The following is a 15,868-nucleotide window of genomic DNA, read 5'->3' on the forward strand; positions in this document are numbered from 1 at the left end:
ATTAGCATTGTCATTTTCTGTACATGAAACAAAAGAAATGGAAACAAATGATGTGTTTTTAACAGATTCCAAGTAAAGTTAAGTTAAGTTTTGTGTTTTGTGTAGACACCACACTGGTGCATTCCTTGAGTTAGGTGCCTTTTTTAACTGAATTATCCACAAGTCAGCGTTAAGTGGTTCAAGAAACAAACAAACTAAAAACATTCCTCTGAAAATGGTCTCTTACAAAGACGGGATTGAAAATGGTGAAAAAGCAGCCAAATGTCTAAAGAAAAGCTGAAAGAACTCCAGAAAGCCTGGAGAACTGTTTCTCAAGAACACTAAAAAACACAAATACAATAAGATCTGTGTCTTTCTAATTAAAATATAAGGAAATTAGGGGTTGTGCTTTTGCCCAGTGTAATCAGCATTAATGAAACCTTCACTGTGAATAACCCAGGCCATGTTCAGTAATGCCCCCCATGGATGTTGCAGTGTGTGCTGATCATTTCTAAAAAGAATTCCGGCTGAATTCCCAGCAGTCGTTTCCAGAAGATGTCCTCCTGCACTTTTCCAGACTGAGCTGAACTTCCATGAAACATGTTGATGGAATCAAAATCAAAATGAGCATGTTTCCCTTTTTCAGATTTGTCATGTTTTCATGCAATGTTTTTTAATGTTTTTTTTTTCAAACTGTTGTATTTTATTTTTATTTATATAACACACAAAATCTTCAGTCTTGCTAAATCATTTGAGTTTCTTCCGACACCTCAAAGGACCTGGCAGTTATTTCCAAGTGTCAAAATATTTTGCTATTACGCTCGGTTTTGATTGAAAAGGTCATTCCGATGGCAGGAAACACGAGATATGAGCCAAAAAGTAACATCTTTGATGAATCTAACGTTTTCCTGCATCGATGAGTTTGTAATAAGCCGGATTCAAATTCACACGTTTGCTCTTTATTAAAACAGTTTCTTTTATGCCCTTGTGTTATAGAGGACTGCAATTCCTGTGCTTTTGTAGTTCCTTGTAAAGCTAGTCTTTTGTTTCTGATGAAGTTTTCAGTTGAAGAATTAAAACGAGTTAAAAGCCCTCTTGTTGTCTTAAATTGCATGACCTAAGCATTGCATGCTTATAAATGATGATACCTGATAACTTTTTAGTATTCATAGGGAACAAATTGTGTTTACATTTTTTTATTTGCTCAAGATCTGCTCTGTGAAGTGCTCTCTTTGGTTCTGATGAACTTGTACAGGCTGCTCACAAACTGTCCCAGTACTCCTAACCAGTTTGTCTTGAAGCTTTCAAACAGGCCAGTATGTGTTGCTAATGTTCAGGCAGTGACGTGCATAAGGCACCAAAACAGACGAGGTCTAACTGGGATATCAGCAGGATGACCCAGTTTCACTGCGTCTGGACATGCTGCAGCTTTTCAGTGAATTTTGCATCACGACTGTCTTCTCCTTACCAAAGCTCCAAATCCTCTCTTTCTTCCCTCATTGACTAACAAAGCAGTTTTCCGCCTCAAAGAGTCAAACTGAAATTTTCAAAAGGGACTGCTTCTTTTGACCTCCCCCCGAACAATGAGCTTTCTGTTTGAATAATCCTCCCAAAGTTAAGTTTTCTGCCAAACGTTCATTTGCAGCTTTTGCCATTAAAGTGCTCTCATAGTGTGGACTCAGCTGTGAAGTTCTGCTCAGACTGATCTGATTCAGATTATGTGAGAATTTCATGGTAGAAGATCAGCAAGTCTGTGACTCATTTGGTCATTGGTGCTCACACAGATTGAACAAGATTTAGGCTTCTTGGAGTTTGAGAATTGGAGAGTTTTAGGAATCTTATTCATTCTGTTTATTGGAGAGGTAAGCTGGCCGGACAGAGAGCAGTGAAACTATGGCTTTTGCCAATTTTAATTAATATGAAATATTGCACAAAGTCATGAGAAACACTGTCAAGATCCTAATTCCTTTAGCACTTCCTACTTCAAGGACTTGATGTCCGACAAGTTCTCGTCAGGTCTATAAGTGCAGGATAAAAACAAGAACGTACACAACACCAACACTGTAACATCCCAACAGTTCCCAATCTATTTTAAAAGCGACCCTCGTTTTCATTTGTTTTGTGGAAAACAAATGCCACAAGGCTTTATGTGATTTAGAGAAGTGATGGGAAGTGATGATAACATTTTCAAAGTCATGCAGACTGAAGGGGCCTTTCTCTCTGCGTGCGTCACAGTGTGGACAAAAATACACTGCTGGCTAAAAATATTTTCAATACGATACACAATTACTGTCATTGACACTGCTGCACTCTTCACAAGTTTCCTGTTAGAGCAGGTGGGGCCTCGTCTGGAGGGTTAGTACAGCAAATGTGACTGTCTGGTTTTTTTTTTAGTGTAGCGGTCTTCTCTGATTGGAAGAAGTTTGGCTAATTACCTGATATAACTTGAGTCCAGTAGTTATTTAGATTCAAGGATCTCTTCTCCAAATTCAATTAGTTATTTAAAAACCACAAGGCCAAACATGCTGTATGTAACATATAGATCCTGAAGCTCGGGTCCTCCTCCAGAGGCGGTTCTCAGGACTGCGCTCTCCTGGTCAGAGATCTGTTGGAACCACTCTTTCAGCTCTTAATGCTCCTGTTACTACTTTAGACTTTACCTTCTCTAGTTGTGCCTTCAGCATCTGGTACTTTTCTATTTTCTCCTCCTTCCTGATGTTGCTGTCTGCTAGCACTGCCACATCTGTCACAACTGTGGTCTTCTCCCCCTTTTCAACCACCACTATGTCCGGTTGGTTGACCAGCAGCTGCTTGTCTGGAACTTGAAATCCCACGGGACCTTTGCCCTGTTGTTCCCAAACACCACTGGTGGTGTCTCCCATCGGGAGTTGGGGACTTCTAGTCCATATGCGGCACAGATGTTCCTGTGTACTGTCTCAGTCACTTAATTAGCCTCTCAGTGTAGACAGTCCCAACAAATATCCTGCTACTATGTGTTAGATAGTCTCAGGTCATCTTTGTAGAGTCTGCAACTTGGGCCCTGTTAGCTGTGGTAGACTTCTGCCTCTATGGATCTGTTGCTTAGGGCCTGTTCCTGTGCCTCCATGATCAGAGCGTCTGTTGTCCTGTAAGCCAGGCTTTTCTAGACACGGGTATGATTTCTTGATGTCAGCCACTTCTTAGAGCTTCCTCTCCGGGGTGCAATCTTCCTGATCTGTTCACAGATGCTCCGTGTTTCTTCCTGGATTGTGTCTCTGGCACTCTTAATCCTCACCCTACCTCTTTCTGTTGCTCATAGAGTCTTGGGGTGATGGACTTTGGATGGAGACCTCAATGCATTGTGTGGAGCTTCTGTGTCTTGACATTTCAATTCAATTCAATTATATTTACTCTATATTTATAGAGTGTCAAATCACAACAACAGTTCCCTCAAGACCCCACATTAAATGGTAACTGGCCTGTATTTGTATAGTGCTTTACTTAGTCCCTATAGACCCCAAAGCGCTTTACACTACTTTCAGTCATCCACCCATTCACACACAGGTGACAGCAAACTACATTGTAGCCACAGCCATCCTGGGGCACACTGACAGAGGCGAGGCTGCCGGACACTGGCGCCACCGGGCCCTCTGACCACCACCAGTAGGCAACAGGTGAAGTGTCTTGCCCAAGGACACAACGACCAGACTGTCAGACTCTGCCAACTCTTGAGCCCCGATTAACACAAAGAAAACAAAGAAAGCCTCAACAATCATAAGACCCCCTATGAACAAACACTTTGGCGAGAGTGGGAAGGAAAAACTCCCTTTTAACAGGAAGAAACCTCCAGTAGAACCAGGCTCAGGGAGGGGCGGCTGCCTTCTGCAAACGACTGGGGATCAGTGGATGAAGACAGAACAGAAGACATGCTTGGAAAGAGAGCCAGAGATCAATAATAACAAATAATTAAATGCAAAGAGGTGCATTAACACATAGTGAGTGAAAAAGGTGAGTGAAGAAGAATCACTTAATGCATCATGGGAATCCCTGATCCAGCCTATATAACTATATACTTTATCAAAAAGTAAAGTTTTAAACCTAATGGTAATAGTAGAGAGGGCGTCTGTCTCCTGAATCCAAACTGGGAGCCTCCCATTCGACTTTAAAATATTATAGGAACCATAAGCAAGCCTGCAGTCTGAGAGCAAAGAGCTGTAATGGGGTGATACGGTATTATAAGATCATTAAGATAAGATGGGGCCTGATTATTCAAGACATTATTCAAGTAGCTGATGAGTAGGATACAGATTTAACAGGGAGCCAATGAAGAAGAATTATGCTCTGTTTTCCTAGTCTCTGTCAGGACTCTTGCTGCAGCAATTTGGATCAACTAAAGACTTTTCAAGGAGTTTTAGGACATCCTGATCATCTGTCCAAATCAGTTTTTACAGAACTGTGCAGGAGATTTGTTTTTAAATATTTTCTGGCAAAGTCTAGTCTGATCTTCCTGTTGTTGAGTGTAACCCATTGTTTGTACCATAAACCTTTTATATTTCCATTTGTGAAGGCTTCTCTTGATTGTAGACTTGACTGACACGTCAATCACACCTTGACTGTGGTTGCATACAGAGGCAGCAATACAAAAAATGTGGTGGCCAAGCCAAATCAAGCAGTGAGTGAAAGTGAAAGTAAAAAGTGAGGAAAACAAAGTGTAAACCTCCCACACAGGTCATGAACTGTAATCTTGTAGCTGACCAGCCCTTCAAGGCACTCCACCATCACTGCTTCAGCCTGCTGCTACGTTTTTGGTTCCTAAAAAGAGGCTGTTCTCTCCCTGCGTTTAATATCAATGCAGACACTGTCTCAAGGCATGAGAGCCAAAGGACACCTTGTCTCTGTGACGCAAGCAGGATTTCACAGAATGCCGGGATGTGATGCCCGGGGATGAAAACATGTTGCATACGTATGGCCTTTGGCTCTTGATGTGCTTTCTCCAGTCTAAGAAAAATATCAGCTTGTGTTTAGAGAGTTCAGAGTTTCAACAGAAAGCTTTTGTTACACACTAGTTTGACAGATACGACTGTTTACCAGGCAGGAAAGACGCTATGGAAAAACATTTTTCGAAGATTTCAAATCAGCTGACAAAAATTTCAAAAATTATAGCTGCATGTGCGAAGGAAAAGAGTACTCGACTCTAATTTCTGCTAATAATACTTCATTGCAAAGTCCCAGGCATAAAAACAACAGCAACAAAAGGACCGCTCAAAAACTCAGTAACTGATTGTGATGATATAAAATGACGGTGCCTGAAAACTTGTTCTACTTCTCCATGTTGAACGCCCATGAATTAGATATTAGTGAATAAATAAACATCTGTGGGGTAATTCTGTATCACTTTGGGCCATTCTGTTTTTGATCAGCTCCATAAAAACCCTAAACTCGATCGGCCTCTCAAACACAGAATAATAAAACACCATGGACAACTACATATTCAAGGCCTGTTCCGCTCGTGGTATTCATCAGTGTGATCTCTTTGTCTAAGGCAAATACAAAAATCCCTCAGAACAATTTTAGCAAGCTTTTTTGATTAGGTTACTTCATTTGAAAATATGACTGAAAGGCTAAATGCCTGACACAGAAACAGCTCTCCCAGGAAGCTCCTCCAAGTGTTTCTCATCTAGCAGAGTGAGTGTTTATACATGTTGTAAAAGTAAGTCTGTTTCCCCTTAAAAAACAAAACACAAAACCCCACAAAACCATTCAGTATAATCTTACAGTGTTGGACATTTACATTTAATATGTTTTAATAAGTTTTAAGTAATGACTTAAACATGTTTAAAAGTCGCTCCTATGAGTAAAATATCTGAGGAAGACAGTCTGAATGGTTAGTTCAGTTTCAGTAACCACACCCAGGCCTAATTACTTCCAGACCTGATGAATAAGGATATCACTTAAATAGAACCTGTTAGACAAGGTGAAGTCAGTGAAAGTGGATTAGAAAAAAACAAACTAAGTAAACAAATAAAAACAAATGAAGGTTTTGGAGGTTTTGAGTTTGAAGTCCAAACTCAGACTTGATCGAGATGCTCTCTAATGACCTTAAACAGGCTGTTCGTGCTTAAGTTTTCCAGTGTTGCTGAATTAAAACAAGTGTGCAAAGAAGAATGGGACAAGATTTCTCCAAGGTGATGTCAAAGAGCAGTTCTTGCAATTCTTGAATTCAAGAATGGTAAAATTTGTTATCGAAACAGACGCCCACCTATGGGCAAATCACCCTCAATTAGCCTAACCCCACTAACTGCATAGTGCTAAATGCTGACCACTACGCCACCATATTCTACTTTTATATAAACTTATATAAACATCATGAAAGAAAAGCAATGGTTTCATTACTTTAATGGTTAGCTGACACCTTAAGTATATGTAAACAATAGACAGTGTGATTGCTCTCTAATGCTCTCTAATGACCTTAAACAGGCTGTTCATGCTTAAGTTTTCCAGTGTTGCTGAATTAAAACAAGTGTGCAAAGAAGAATGGGACAAGATTTCTCCAAGGTGATGTCAAAGAGCAGTTCTTGCAATTCTTGAATTCGAGAATGGTAAAATTTGTTATCGAAACAGACGCCCACCTATGGGCAAATCACCCTCAATTAGCCTAACCCCACTAACTGCATAGTGCTAAATGCTGACCACTACGCCACCATATTCTACTTTTATATAAACTTATATAAACATCATGAAAGAAAAGCAATGGTTTCATTACTTTAATGGTTAGCTGACACCTTAAGTATATGTAAACAATAGACAGTGTGATTGCTCATGGATATTTACTGCCAGGCTGGAGCTTGAGTTGCAGATGCATCGTGCTCATTGCTGGCTTTGAACGGCCCATTTTCTTCATTAGCTGCAAAAAGTTTAAAATTCCACAGTGTCGCTCTGTAAATGTCCACGAATCTTTAACTGCCTCAACATGTCAGGTCAGTTCATTTCCTGCGTCCTCTGAAATTTAACTTCTGTTGATATATCTGTGTGTTATTGTAGGATCTTTACCTTACAATATAAAGCATGCTGAGGCAACTTTTGCTGTGTTTTAGCATATATAAATAAAACTGAAGAGTCTCTCTACACACTGTGTTTCTGTTCAAAGTTTAAATACAAAATGTGATTGTTCCCGAATGCTCCTGATTAAATTTTTTTTTTTACAAAAAGACTAAGAAATTACAAAATATTTAGATATTTTTAGTGTTACATAATAATTAATATTTTAATCATAGAAGTTTAATGAGTTATCTCTAAAGTCATCTTTTAGATTTAGTATATTTTTAATGATCAAAGATGGATGATTCCACAGGCATTTATTGCTCAAAGTCATCAAATCCGTGTATTTATTAAAAACAAATCTTTAAAATGATCCATGACTTTTCTATTATTGATACTTTTCCAGAATTTTATTCTTTTGGTTGAATAACATCTGTAAAATTAGTTTTAAAAAAGTATTTATGGCAAACTATACTTTCCGTTTTTTCTATTTAAAAAATAGCCTTTTCTGATATTATGTTAAATTTGTAATTGTATTTTAATATTATATAATTTTATCTTGAAAATTTTTTTTTATGTTTATTTAAAAGTACAGTTAATTCTATTTTAGGTCTTTATCATTATTAATTTTTGTTCGCTTTTAAAATAAAAGTCTTAATTTTATTGCAATTTCATGTACTTAAAAATAAGAGGAATATTTGTTACATTTAACAGATGAAATCTGTCAAGATTTTTTTTTAAGCGTGTCCAACCTGGAAAAATATTAATTATAATTAAAATATTAATAGAAAATCATGTTACTTAGCAGGTTTACAGGTTTCGAACCTTTCCAACAATAAAACAGTTTTTACAAGCCCCAATTTCTGCCCCTCACCGTGCTTCCAGATGCTGGCCAATCATAGACAAGACTGTCTTTAGTAAGGTGGGCCTCAAATAGCCTTAGTTTAATGAATGAAATGATTGTCCCAGAAAAACAATGCAGAGCAAGAAATAAGTATGATACATAAATGAAGCTAAATTAATTAAATAGGAATGAATCTGCAGCATGAATTGAATAAAGCTATGTGAGTGACTTCCTGCAATGAATAGTGCACAATTATCTATACCCTCTTTAGAAGCAAGTAAGAATCAAGCAGGGACTTTCTCTGCTTCCTGTATAGCTAGCATCCTTGCTGTGAGGTACACTAATACTGTTATGGGATAGATAGCTCCTGTTTTCCAGACTGAGACAAACAGCTTTTTGTGCCAATGGCGGGGGGAGCCGATCATGTGCTTGATATTATCTGTGTATGAAGCGGTAATACAGTGGCCTTCTATGTTCTAATCAGCAGGGTCAGCCTCATCAGTCTCATCTTCTCTCACTGTTTTGTATTTCTAAATTACCCCCGAAGCATAATTCATTTATGGCTGTTGTGGGTTTATGGAAGGATGAAATATGCTCTTAACCTTTACTTACCCTGAAAATCACTCCAAAAAACCAAAAAATCCCAACAAAACACACACAAAACCACACAAAAACAACCCAACAACAGCAAAACAAACAAACAAGCCACAAAAAAATCAACAAAACAAAAAAACAGAAATGTCGATAAAAGAGGACACAAACCAGATGATCATCCAGCGTCCCACCTATTTTGGGAACTGGGGTTGTATGCTCACATACCATACATATGATCATATGACTTATATGTTTCTCACAAATTCAATTTGTGAAAGACCTCCACAGTTTCTAGACATGAAAACAGTGGCTCATTGTTTTTCTAAAAACATAGTATGGCAAGGGAGACAATGAGCTGTACGCAAGAACTAACAATATTTGTACTGGTGTTGACCCCCAGTGGCCAGAGGGTGTAGCTGCTCCTAAGGGCTCTGGGAATTTAATAGACTTTTATGACAGAATCTTTTATTAATGCAGTTATTATACATGGCTTGAAAATTTGCTTGAATACAGCAACATATTTCCATGTGTTTAAAGGAATAGTTCGACATTTTGGGTTATAAATGTTGCTTATTTTTGCTAATGTCAGGTAGTAAAAAGAGTGGCACCATTCTCATGTTGCTTTGTGAAAGTGAGGTTTAATTCAGCATAAAGCCAAAGCTGTAAACATTCGAGGGATTAAATATGTGCACTGAGTAGTGAGCCTTACAGACACCTGTAGGTGGATGTGTTACCTGTGGAGAGCAACATGCAAGCTATTTAGTCCCTCTTCCAGTCATGTGGCTTCAGTTTCACATGGGTACGTTCTCCCCAATCTCCCAAAATGTCAACTATTGCTTTAGAGGTACCCTCTAAATCCACAAACCTTCCTGTAAAAATGTGAAATATTTATTACTATTCATACATTAAAAAAAAAGAAAAGAAAAATAATGTCTAAAATGTGTAGAAATCTCAGAGTAAACCAAAACACATAAACTAAGACAGGAAATGATGATAACTCGTACTGAAAAAACAGAAATCAAAGTAATGTTTCCACAAAGAAATGTGAAAAATAAAAGCGACAGCATAGAGTAGAATAATTATAAAGGAAAATAAATACCCACAGTCTTTACCACACTGCTCTTTCTACAGTATTCACCATGAGGCAGAGATTAACCCTTCATATGCAAGTTACAAAGTTCGAACCTTGACCTTCTTGAACCTTCAATAAAAAGTCATAGCCTACTACACCATCATATAAATACATTCATGCAGTGACATAACATATATATTTGCATTTACACCACAACCTTTAGATCACGACAGGCTACATTATACTGAAAATACATAACATCACTTAAATATTTAACAAATACTTTGAGATGATAAATATCAACTTACGTGAGGATGATCCTCTGGAGACAGTCTGTTTAAATACTTAAAACTGTCAACATTTTTAAACTTCTGTCTTTTGTTGGCGTGAGAGCGCTACTCACTCTAAACCTGATAAAATGTTCTTGTTGACAACTTGTCTTCATGGTGCCATTTAACCGGTCTTCAGCTGTTGGTTTTCCCCTGACTCTGAAGCTGTGATGGGCTTTCGCCTGTCTGTGCGTTGCATGGTGCTTGCCTTCATGGATTGGCGCAGCGAGGACAGCCGGCTGCGGAAACCCTCCCCAGAGAAGAAGTAAAGCAGCGGATCAAAACAGGAGTTGGCAGCAGCCAGGCACAGCGTCACCACCACCAACTTCTGCATGGAAACGTTCTCGCAGTGGGTAGTGTCTCCCCGAGACAGAAAGTTCAGGTGCACGGTGCGCTGCACGTGGTAAGGCATGAAGCTGACCAGAAAGGTCAGCAGGACAATGACAATCATCCGGATGGCTCTGGTGCCTGTGCCCCGCTGACGGCGGGCAGCGTGGGTGCGGGAAAGCAGGGTTCGGACTATGCCAGCGTAGCAAAGTATGATGACCAGAAAGGGCAGGACAAAGCCCACCATCAGCGACACATAGTTCAGCGCAATTAGTTTTTTCAAGCTTTTCCCGGGTGGAGGTGGCTCGAAGCATTTGGTTTTATTCGTTATCGGATCAAACTTCTGGCCAGATATCAGGAAGGGTGAAGATAAAAGACAGATCACTACCCAGATAGCACCACAAACAAGGCGTGCACGGTTCTCTGTCACCAGCCGCAGGTTCTGCACAGGGAAAACAATAGCCAAGAAACGCGTGAAAGACATAGCTGCCATGAAGTAAATACTACAGTAGAGGTTTACATAGAGGGCGTAAGAGCTGATACGACAGAGAAAGTCCCCCTCGTGCCAGTCTCCCTTTCTGACATAGTAGAGAACTCGCAGCGGCAGCGTCATAACGCACAGCAGATCAGACACAGCCAGGTTCAGCATGTAGACGTGAAAGGGTGAGTTCTGGCGATACGTTCTGATAAGCACCACCAGGGCAAAGCCATTCCCAACCAGGCCTAGAACTGTGATGAGGGAGTATGCTGTTGAGTAGACCTGGTTACGGAAGTCATCGATGGACTCGCACCGACTGGAGTTGTCCTGCAAACCACCTGTCACATTCTCCATTTGTGTAGCTGCTGAGACAGAGGGAAAGCGCATTATGAGCGTGCATAAAAATGTGTAAATGAAAGTGGTTCAGGCCCCCAAAAAATATGCATATGAGAAAGCAAAAACGCAGAGCTGTGTAAAGTGCTGTAACCCCAATGTGGTAGATTATTTCTCAGATAGTCTGTGAGCCTGTCGTGCAATTCTGGAAGAAACACCGAAAACAGATAAGCACTTTCAACCTCCATCCTGTCACATGGTAAAGCTTCTGTTTTTGGTTTCATAAGCTAATGTCTCTTTTAGATGCAGTTCTTGTGAAATGTTGAGACACTGTTCATTGTGAGCACTTGTCACAGACTCATTATTAACAGATGGATCACATTCTGTCAGACTCCACTTCACTACGGGGCAAATCGTTTCATTTAGCATTGTGCAGGCGATAAATTATTAAGGAGCGTGCATATGTGTTACATAACTCACCATGCACCTGAGCGTAACTGTAATGCACATTCACTACTGTGAAGCTAAAAACTCGTTGATTCAGTTTCAGTTAACAGACTTTCTGTTGCTCTTTCACTTTTGATTGAAAGACATTCTCAAAGCACTCTTTAAATTAACAAATAGATTATTTGCACCGCTCAGACAATGAGTGGTAACTTCTAACAATAAGCCTACACGCTGCTGAGCGCTTTCTCTGTCACCCACAGCTGTTAGCAAAAGTATAAACATCACAAAAATAAAACCCACATTCCAGCAAATTCAACTCCAGCTAAGGCATGTTCTCCTTACCGGTGAATTCTTGTTTTCAAAAATGGTATGTCAATCTTCACTCCCGCCTGACGTCCGCAATCACAATGCTGCCTCAGACCGACTGCCTGCTTCATCTACCAGATGTTGCCACAGTAATGGAATGATGCTGCGTCTTCAGAGGCTCACTTTGAAAGCAAGTTGAAGTGGGGCTGGTCTTTCCCTTTAACTACGCAGCACAGTCACATCAAACTCAGTGACATCACAAACACTTTAGCTCATGGGGGGAAACCACTGTAAAGGTGATCTTTTTTTACTTCTTCGCTGTAGGCAATATTGTGCTTTCATTTGCCAAAATTTGTTACTAATATTTTTTTTACTGCCACTTACTGATTTATCCTGATAGGCCAGTATCTGCTTCTGCTGAACACACACCCTAAACCATATTTTCCACTCACTTCACACTTTCCTGGTGCAATGCAAACACCATCTGTTCTTTATTTATTTTCTCATATTTCCCCCTCAGATGACTGTATCAGCCTGCCTGACCTGTTCGAGTCTGACACCTTGTTGACACAGCAATTTCTAACAACATATTGTGTACATAGTGTCTAATGTCACTGGGCACTGCATGAAAAGTGTTGGGAAATAGGAACATTTAAAGTCTTTGCTTTAGGTGACAGCTTATGTCTAGTCGCTTTGTAATGAACACGTCGTTTACTATGCAGCTGTCGAGTAAACTGGAGAGTTTAGCGCAGCTGTTTTGTCTGAACATGTTGACAACAAGTTGGAACTCGGGTTGACACGGGTGATGATGACGATTAGCTATAAAGAAAGGAGATGCAGAGATAGTTAGTTAACCCAAAGAAGGAAAACACAACAACATCATCAACAGCTGTTGTGCTGCATTTCCTTTGTATATTGCCAATGAGCGTGGTTTACACTAAGTTAATGGAGTGCGGATGCTGCAGTGGAAATGGGCAAACTCATTCTCACAGTTGAACGGCCTTTGGGATGGAAGGGCAAGATAATTCATCTATAACCTATTTAGTGGTTCAGCACAAGCATAAAAAAACAAAGGCGTCTGTTACATTATGTATTAGCTTGAAAATGCATTAGCGCCAAACGCAGGGAGTAATGACGGGTAGGTGGGGGCAGGTCTTTTGAGACGTTGAAAGATGTTGAGAGGATATTTGTGTGTTTGTTTGTTTTTCTGAGTCATTACATTCCACGAAATACAAGCGCCAGAAACTGAAAAACGTACAAAGTGTTTAGCGTTTACCACATGTAGCCGTTCTTTGTGTGACCTCAATGAGATTTGAGTCTTAATGTTGGCAACAAATGCTTTCCTCCGCCATCGCAAAACTTAATGGCGCATTGGCAGACTTAAAAACACTTGCTCGACAGATTAGCGTTATCTGTTTGCATCTGTGAGCGTGCACTTGAAAACTGTTAACTGGTGATGAACTCGAGTGCACTTTGTGGATTCTGAACTGTGGTTTCTTTGTGGATCATAATTGTATTGATCTACAAAATGCAATAAAACAGTCCAATGTGAGCGGGAAGTGGAGACGCTTAACATGTTGAGTGCATCATCCCAGATTTACCTCATTTACTCAGAATTTTACTGACTGCTCATTTACACAGAGCTCTTTTGCTGTCTCGCCTCAGCATTTCCAGCTAACTTGTAGCTCTTTGGAAAAGCCAAAAAAGACGAGCCTTGTTTCCCCCAATACCACGGCTGCCACAGCTGTGTAACTGCTAATTGCTATGTTCTTCCTGCGCCTGTGTGAGTTCTCTCCAGGTGTTCTGGCTTGCTACAGTGACCCAAAGACATGTGTAACAGTTTACTTGGTATTTCTAAATTGGCTGTGGGTGTGACCATGACCTGAGCGGCAGGTATTCTGTTTATTACCCATTTTCAGCTGGGATAAGATCAAGCCCTCCATGCTAAATCCACAGTTAAATATATGAATAGCTACAGATAGATGGATTAAATTAAGCTTTATTAGCTACACAAGTTAGATAGATCCGACTTTTTAGCCTGTGTTTGAGCGCTAACAGCATATTAGTTTTAGTTTATCTTCCTTGCTAAATTCTCTGCGACGGTCATAGGGCAACACAGTGGTTAGCTCTGCTGCCTCAGCACAAGAACGTCAATGTGCTTGCAAGGCTATGCATGCTATATGCACATCTATAGGCATGCTAGGCTAGCTGATGATTCTAAATTGGCTTTCAGTGTGAATATTAGCAGTGTTGGGAAGGTTACTTTTGAAATGTATTCCACTACAGATTACAGAATACATGCCCCAAAATGTATTTTGTAACGTATTCCATTACGTTACTCAGAGTAACGTATTCTGAATACTCTGGATTACTTAATATATTATCATGCTTTTTACAACCTATTGCTGTGTGATTTATTACTATCACTGAGGGTTACTTGCCATACCAATACCAACTAGATTTTTAAATCTTAATATAGATGAGTAACAGTAGGATGAACATTAGGTAAGGCTGCACTTTTTGCAGCGATGTCATATAGAAAACTATTCCGCGTGTATATAAAACAGATCCGCGGCTCTGAACCGTAGTAAAGGGACGTCTGGCTAATACATCGCTAATACGTCGGGTTCCGTGTCGGGCTTTACTTTTTACACGAACACAGTGTACAGTCAAGTCTTAATAGCTTACTTACAACTGGGCTACACTGCCCATGAGGCTACATTCTCTATGCCTGTAACACTCTGCCTATTGCCTTCATATTAAATAATTTTTTGAACAATAATTCAAAAAAATATTTCATTACGTCAATATGCAGGCCGCAAGTAGGGGTGACATGGGCCGCGAGATTGAGACACAGGCATTAGAGCGTCTTAATGCGTGTTTTGTTTGGGTTTCCAGCGGCGTGGAATTACCAAAAATTGAGGGAGCATGGCCCAACATGTGAAACAGGAAAAGACCACCATGTAATCCCTTTGTTTCAACAAAGTAACTGCATTCTGGATACTACCCTTTTAAATGGTAACTGTAACAGAATAAATCAACTTTAAACACGTAGTGCCGGTACATGTATTCCGTTACTCCCCAACACTTACTTTTAGTATGAGCAGTTGTCTGCCTCTCTGTGTTAGCCACCCACCTCTTCTTCTTCCTAGCGTTTGTCCCGCGTGGCAGGGCTTTGCGACAAATCCGTCTCCATTAGCCACCCACCTATGACCCTGAATTGGATAAGTGGAAGAAAATAGATGGATGGACATGAACAGATGGACATTCACTAGCTAGTTGCTAGGTTTGATGCTTGGTATGTGGCTTACACTGGGTTAGCAATGATTGGGGAAAAAAATAACCCACTAAAAAAGAGAAAGCGCTGACAGAGCTGACTTATCTGTGGGTTAATGCTCACATTTAAAAAAAAAAAACACCAAACATACAAGCGTGTTTAAAGCAGTCGCTGCATTGTAAACTGGAACACAGACCTCTTTTGTGATAACCATTAATGCTAGAGGAATCCATGACTTCTTTTGGAAGTAGTCACAGATTTAGGTATTACTCCTGTCAACTTCTGTTTATTGGATGTAGCCACCCTACATACTTGAAATGGGCCCAACAACACTTCTGACTTCACAGCAGCTCCAATCCTTTCATGGAAATGAGAGCAGCCGCCATTTAATTAAATCATTTTAAACCAGTGTTACACTGTTGAGTCTGTCATTATTCACCTCCATAATTTGCAAAATATAGCTGTTATAGATTAAAGAGAGATTTGTTGAGGTTCAAATCACTGTTAAATATATGTGTGATCCCCTGAAACTCAAATCTGTTTCAAATCATATGAGAAAGAACATCTTCATATGATTGATGTGATATCTGACTTTAAAAATGGTCCATTCTGTGGGTTTTTGCAGAGCCGGTGCTATCCTGCAGATGTTTATGTAGGTCACTTTATCTCTGAAATTACCACTTACCTCAGCAATTACCTCTGAGACAGAACCCTGCCAGAACACTCATAGGAAACAAACAACATGTAAAGCTTTGTGGTTTTCTAGTCGCTGACATTGTGCATGTATACAGAGTTCTTGTTAGCTGATCTAGAGATATTATTTCAAACATCCGGGATGCTTTGGGTCAGTGGAAATAGTGACACA

General features: G+C 39.8%; 1 protein-coding gene across 9 annotated transcripts; it reads right to left on the minus strand.

The window, feature by feature from the left end:
- Nucleotides 1–9,052: 9,052 nt before the first annotated feature.
- Nucleotides 9,053–15,088, minus strand: cysltr1 (cysteinyl leukotriene receptor 1). 9 transcript variants are annotated; one of them, XM_082553827.1, is made up of 4 exons: nt 15,038–15,087; nt 14,819–14,941; nt 11,763–12,545; nt 9,053–11,002 (listed from the first exon to the last, which is right to left on the minus strand). In XM_082553827.1, the coding sequence occupies exon 4, from the start codon at nt 10,992–10,994 to the stop codon at nt 9,960–9,962; it is 1,035 nt and encodes a 344-aa protein (XP_082409953.1). In that variant the 5' UTR covers nt 10,995–11,002; nt 11,763–12,545; nt 14,819–14,941; nt 15,038–15,087; the 3' UTR covers nt 9,053–9,959. The 9 variants fall into 9 exon arrangements, with proteins under 9 accessions (XP_082409953.1, XP_082409954.1, XP_082409952.1 ...); XM_082553828.1 differs by having other exon boundaries at nt 9,053–11,005; nt 11,763–11,949; nt 14,863–14,941; nt 15,038–15,086; XM_082553826.1 differs by having other exon boundaries at nt 9,053–11,005; nt 11,763–11,949; nt 15,038–15,086.
- Nucleotides 15,089–15,868: the final 780 nt, after the last annotated feature.

Source organism: Aulonocara stuartgranti (genome assembly GCF_965226115.1).
Source record: "Aulonocara stuartgranti genome assembly, chromosome: 2".
Taxonomy (NCBI): Eukaryota; Metazoa; Chordata; class Actinopteri; order Cichliformes; family Cichlidae; genus Aulonocara; species Aulonocara stuartgranti.

Excerpts from the sequence above, each read along its gene's own strand:
- cysltr1 (XM_082553823.1), bottom strand. The coding sequence starts at position 14,980 with ATGTCCATCCATCTATTTTCTTCCACTTATCCAATTCAGGGTCATAGG. Across the intron at positions 11,003-14,862 it reads AACGCTAGGAAGAAGAAGAG|CTACACAAATGGAGAATGTG; the intron begins GTGGGTGGCTAA and ends CTGTCTCAGCAG.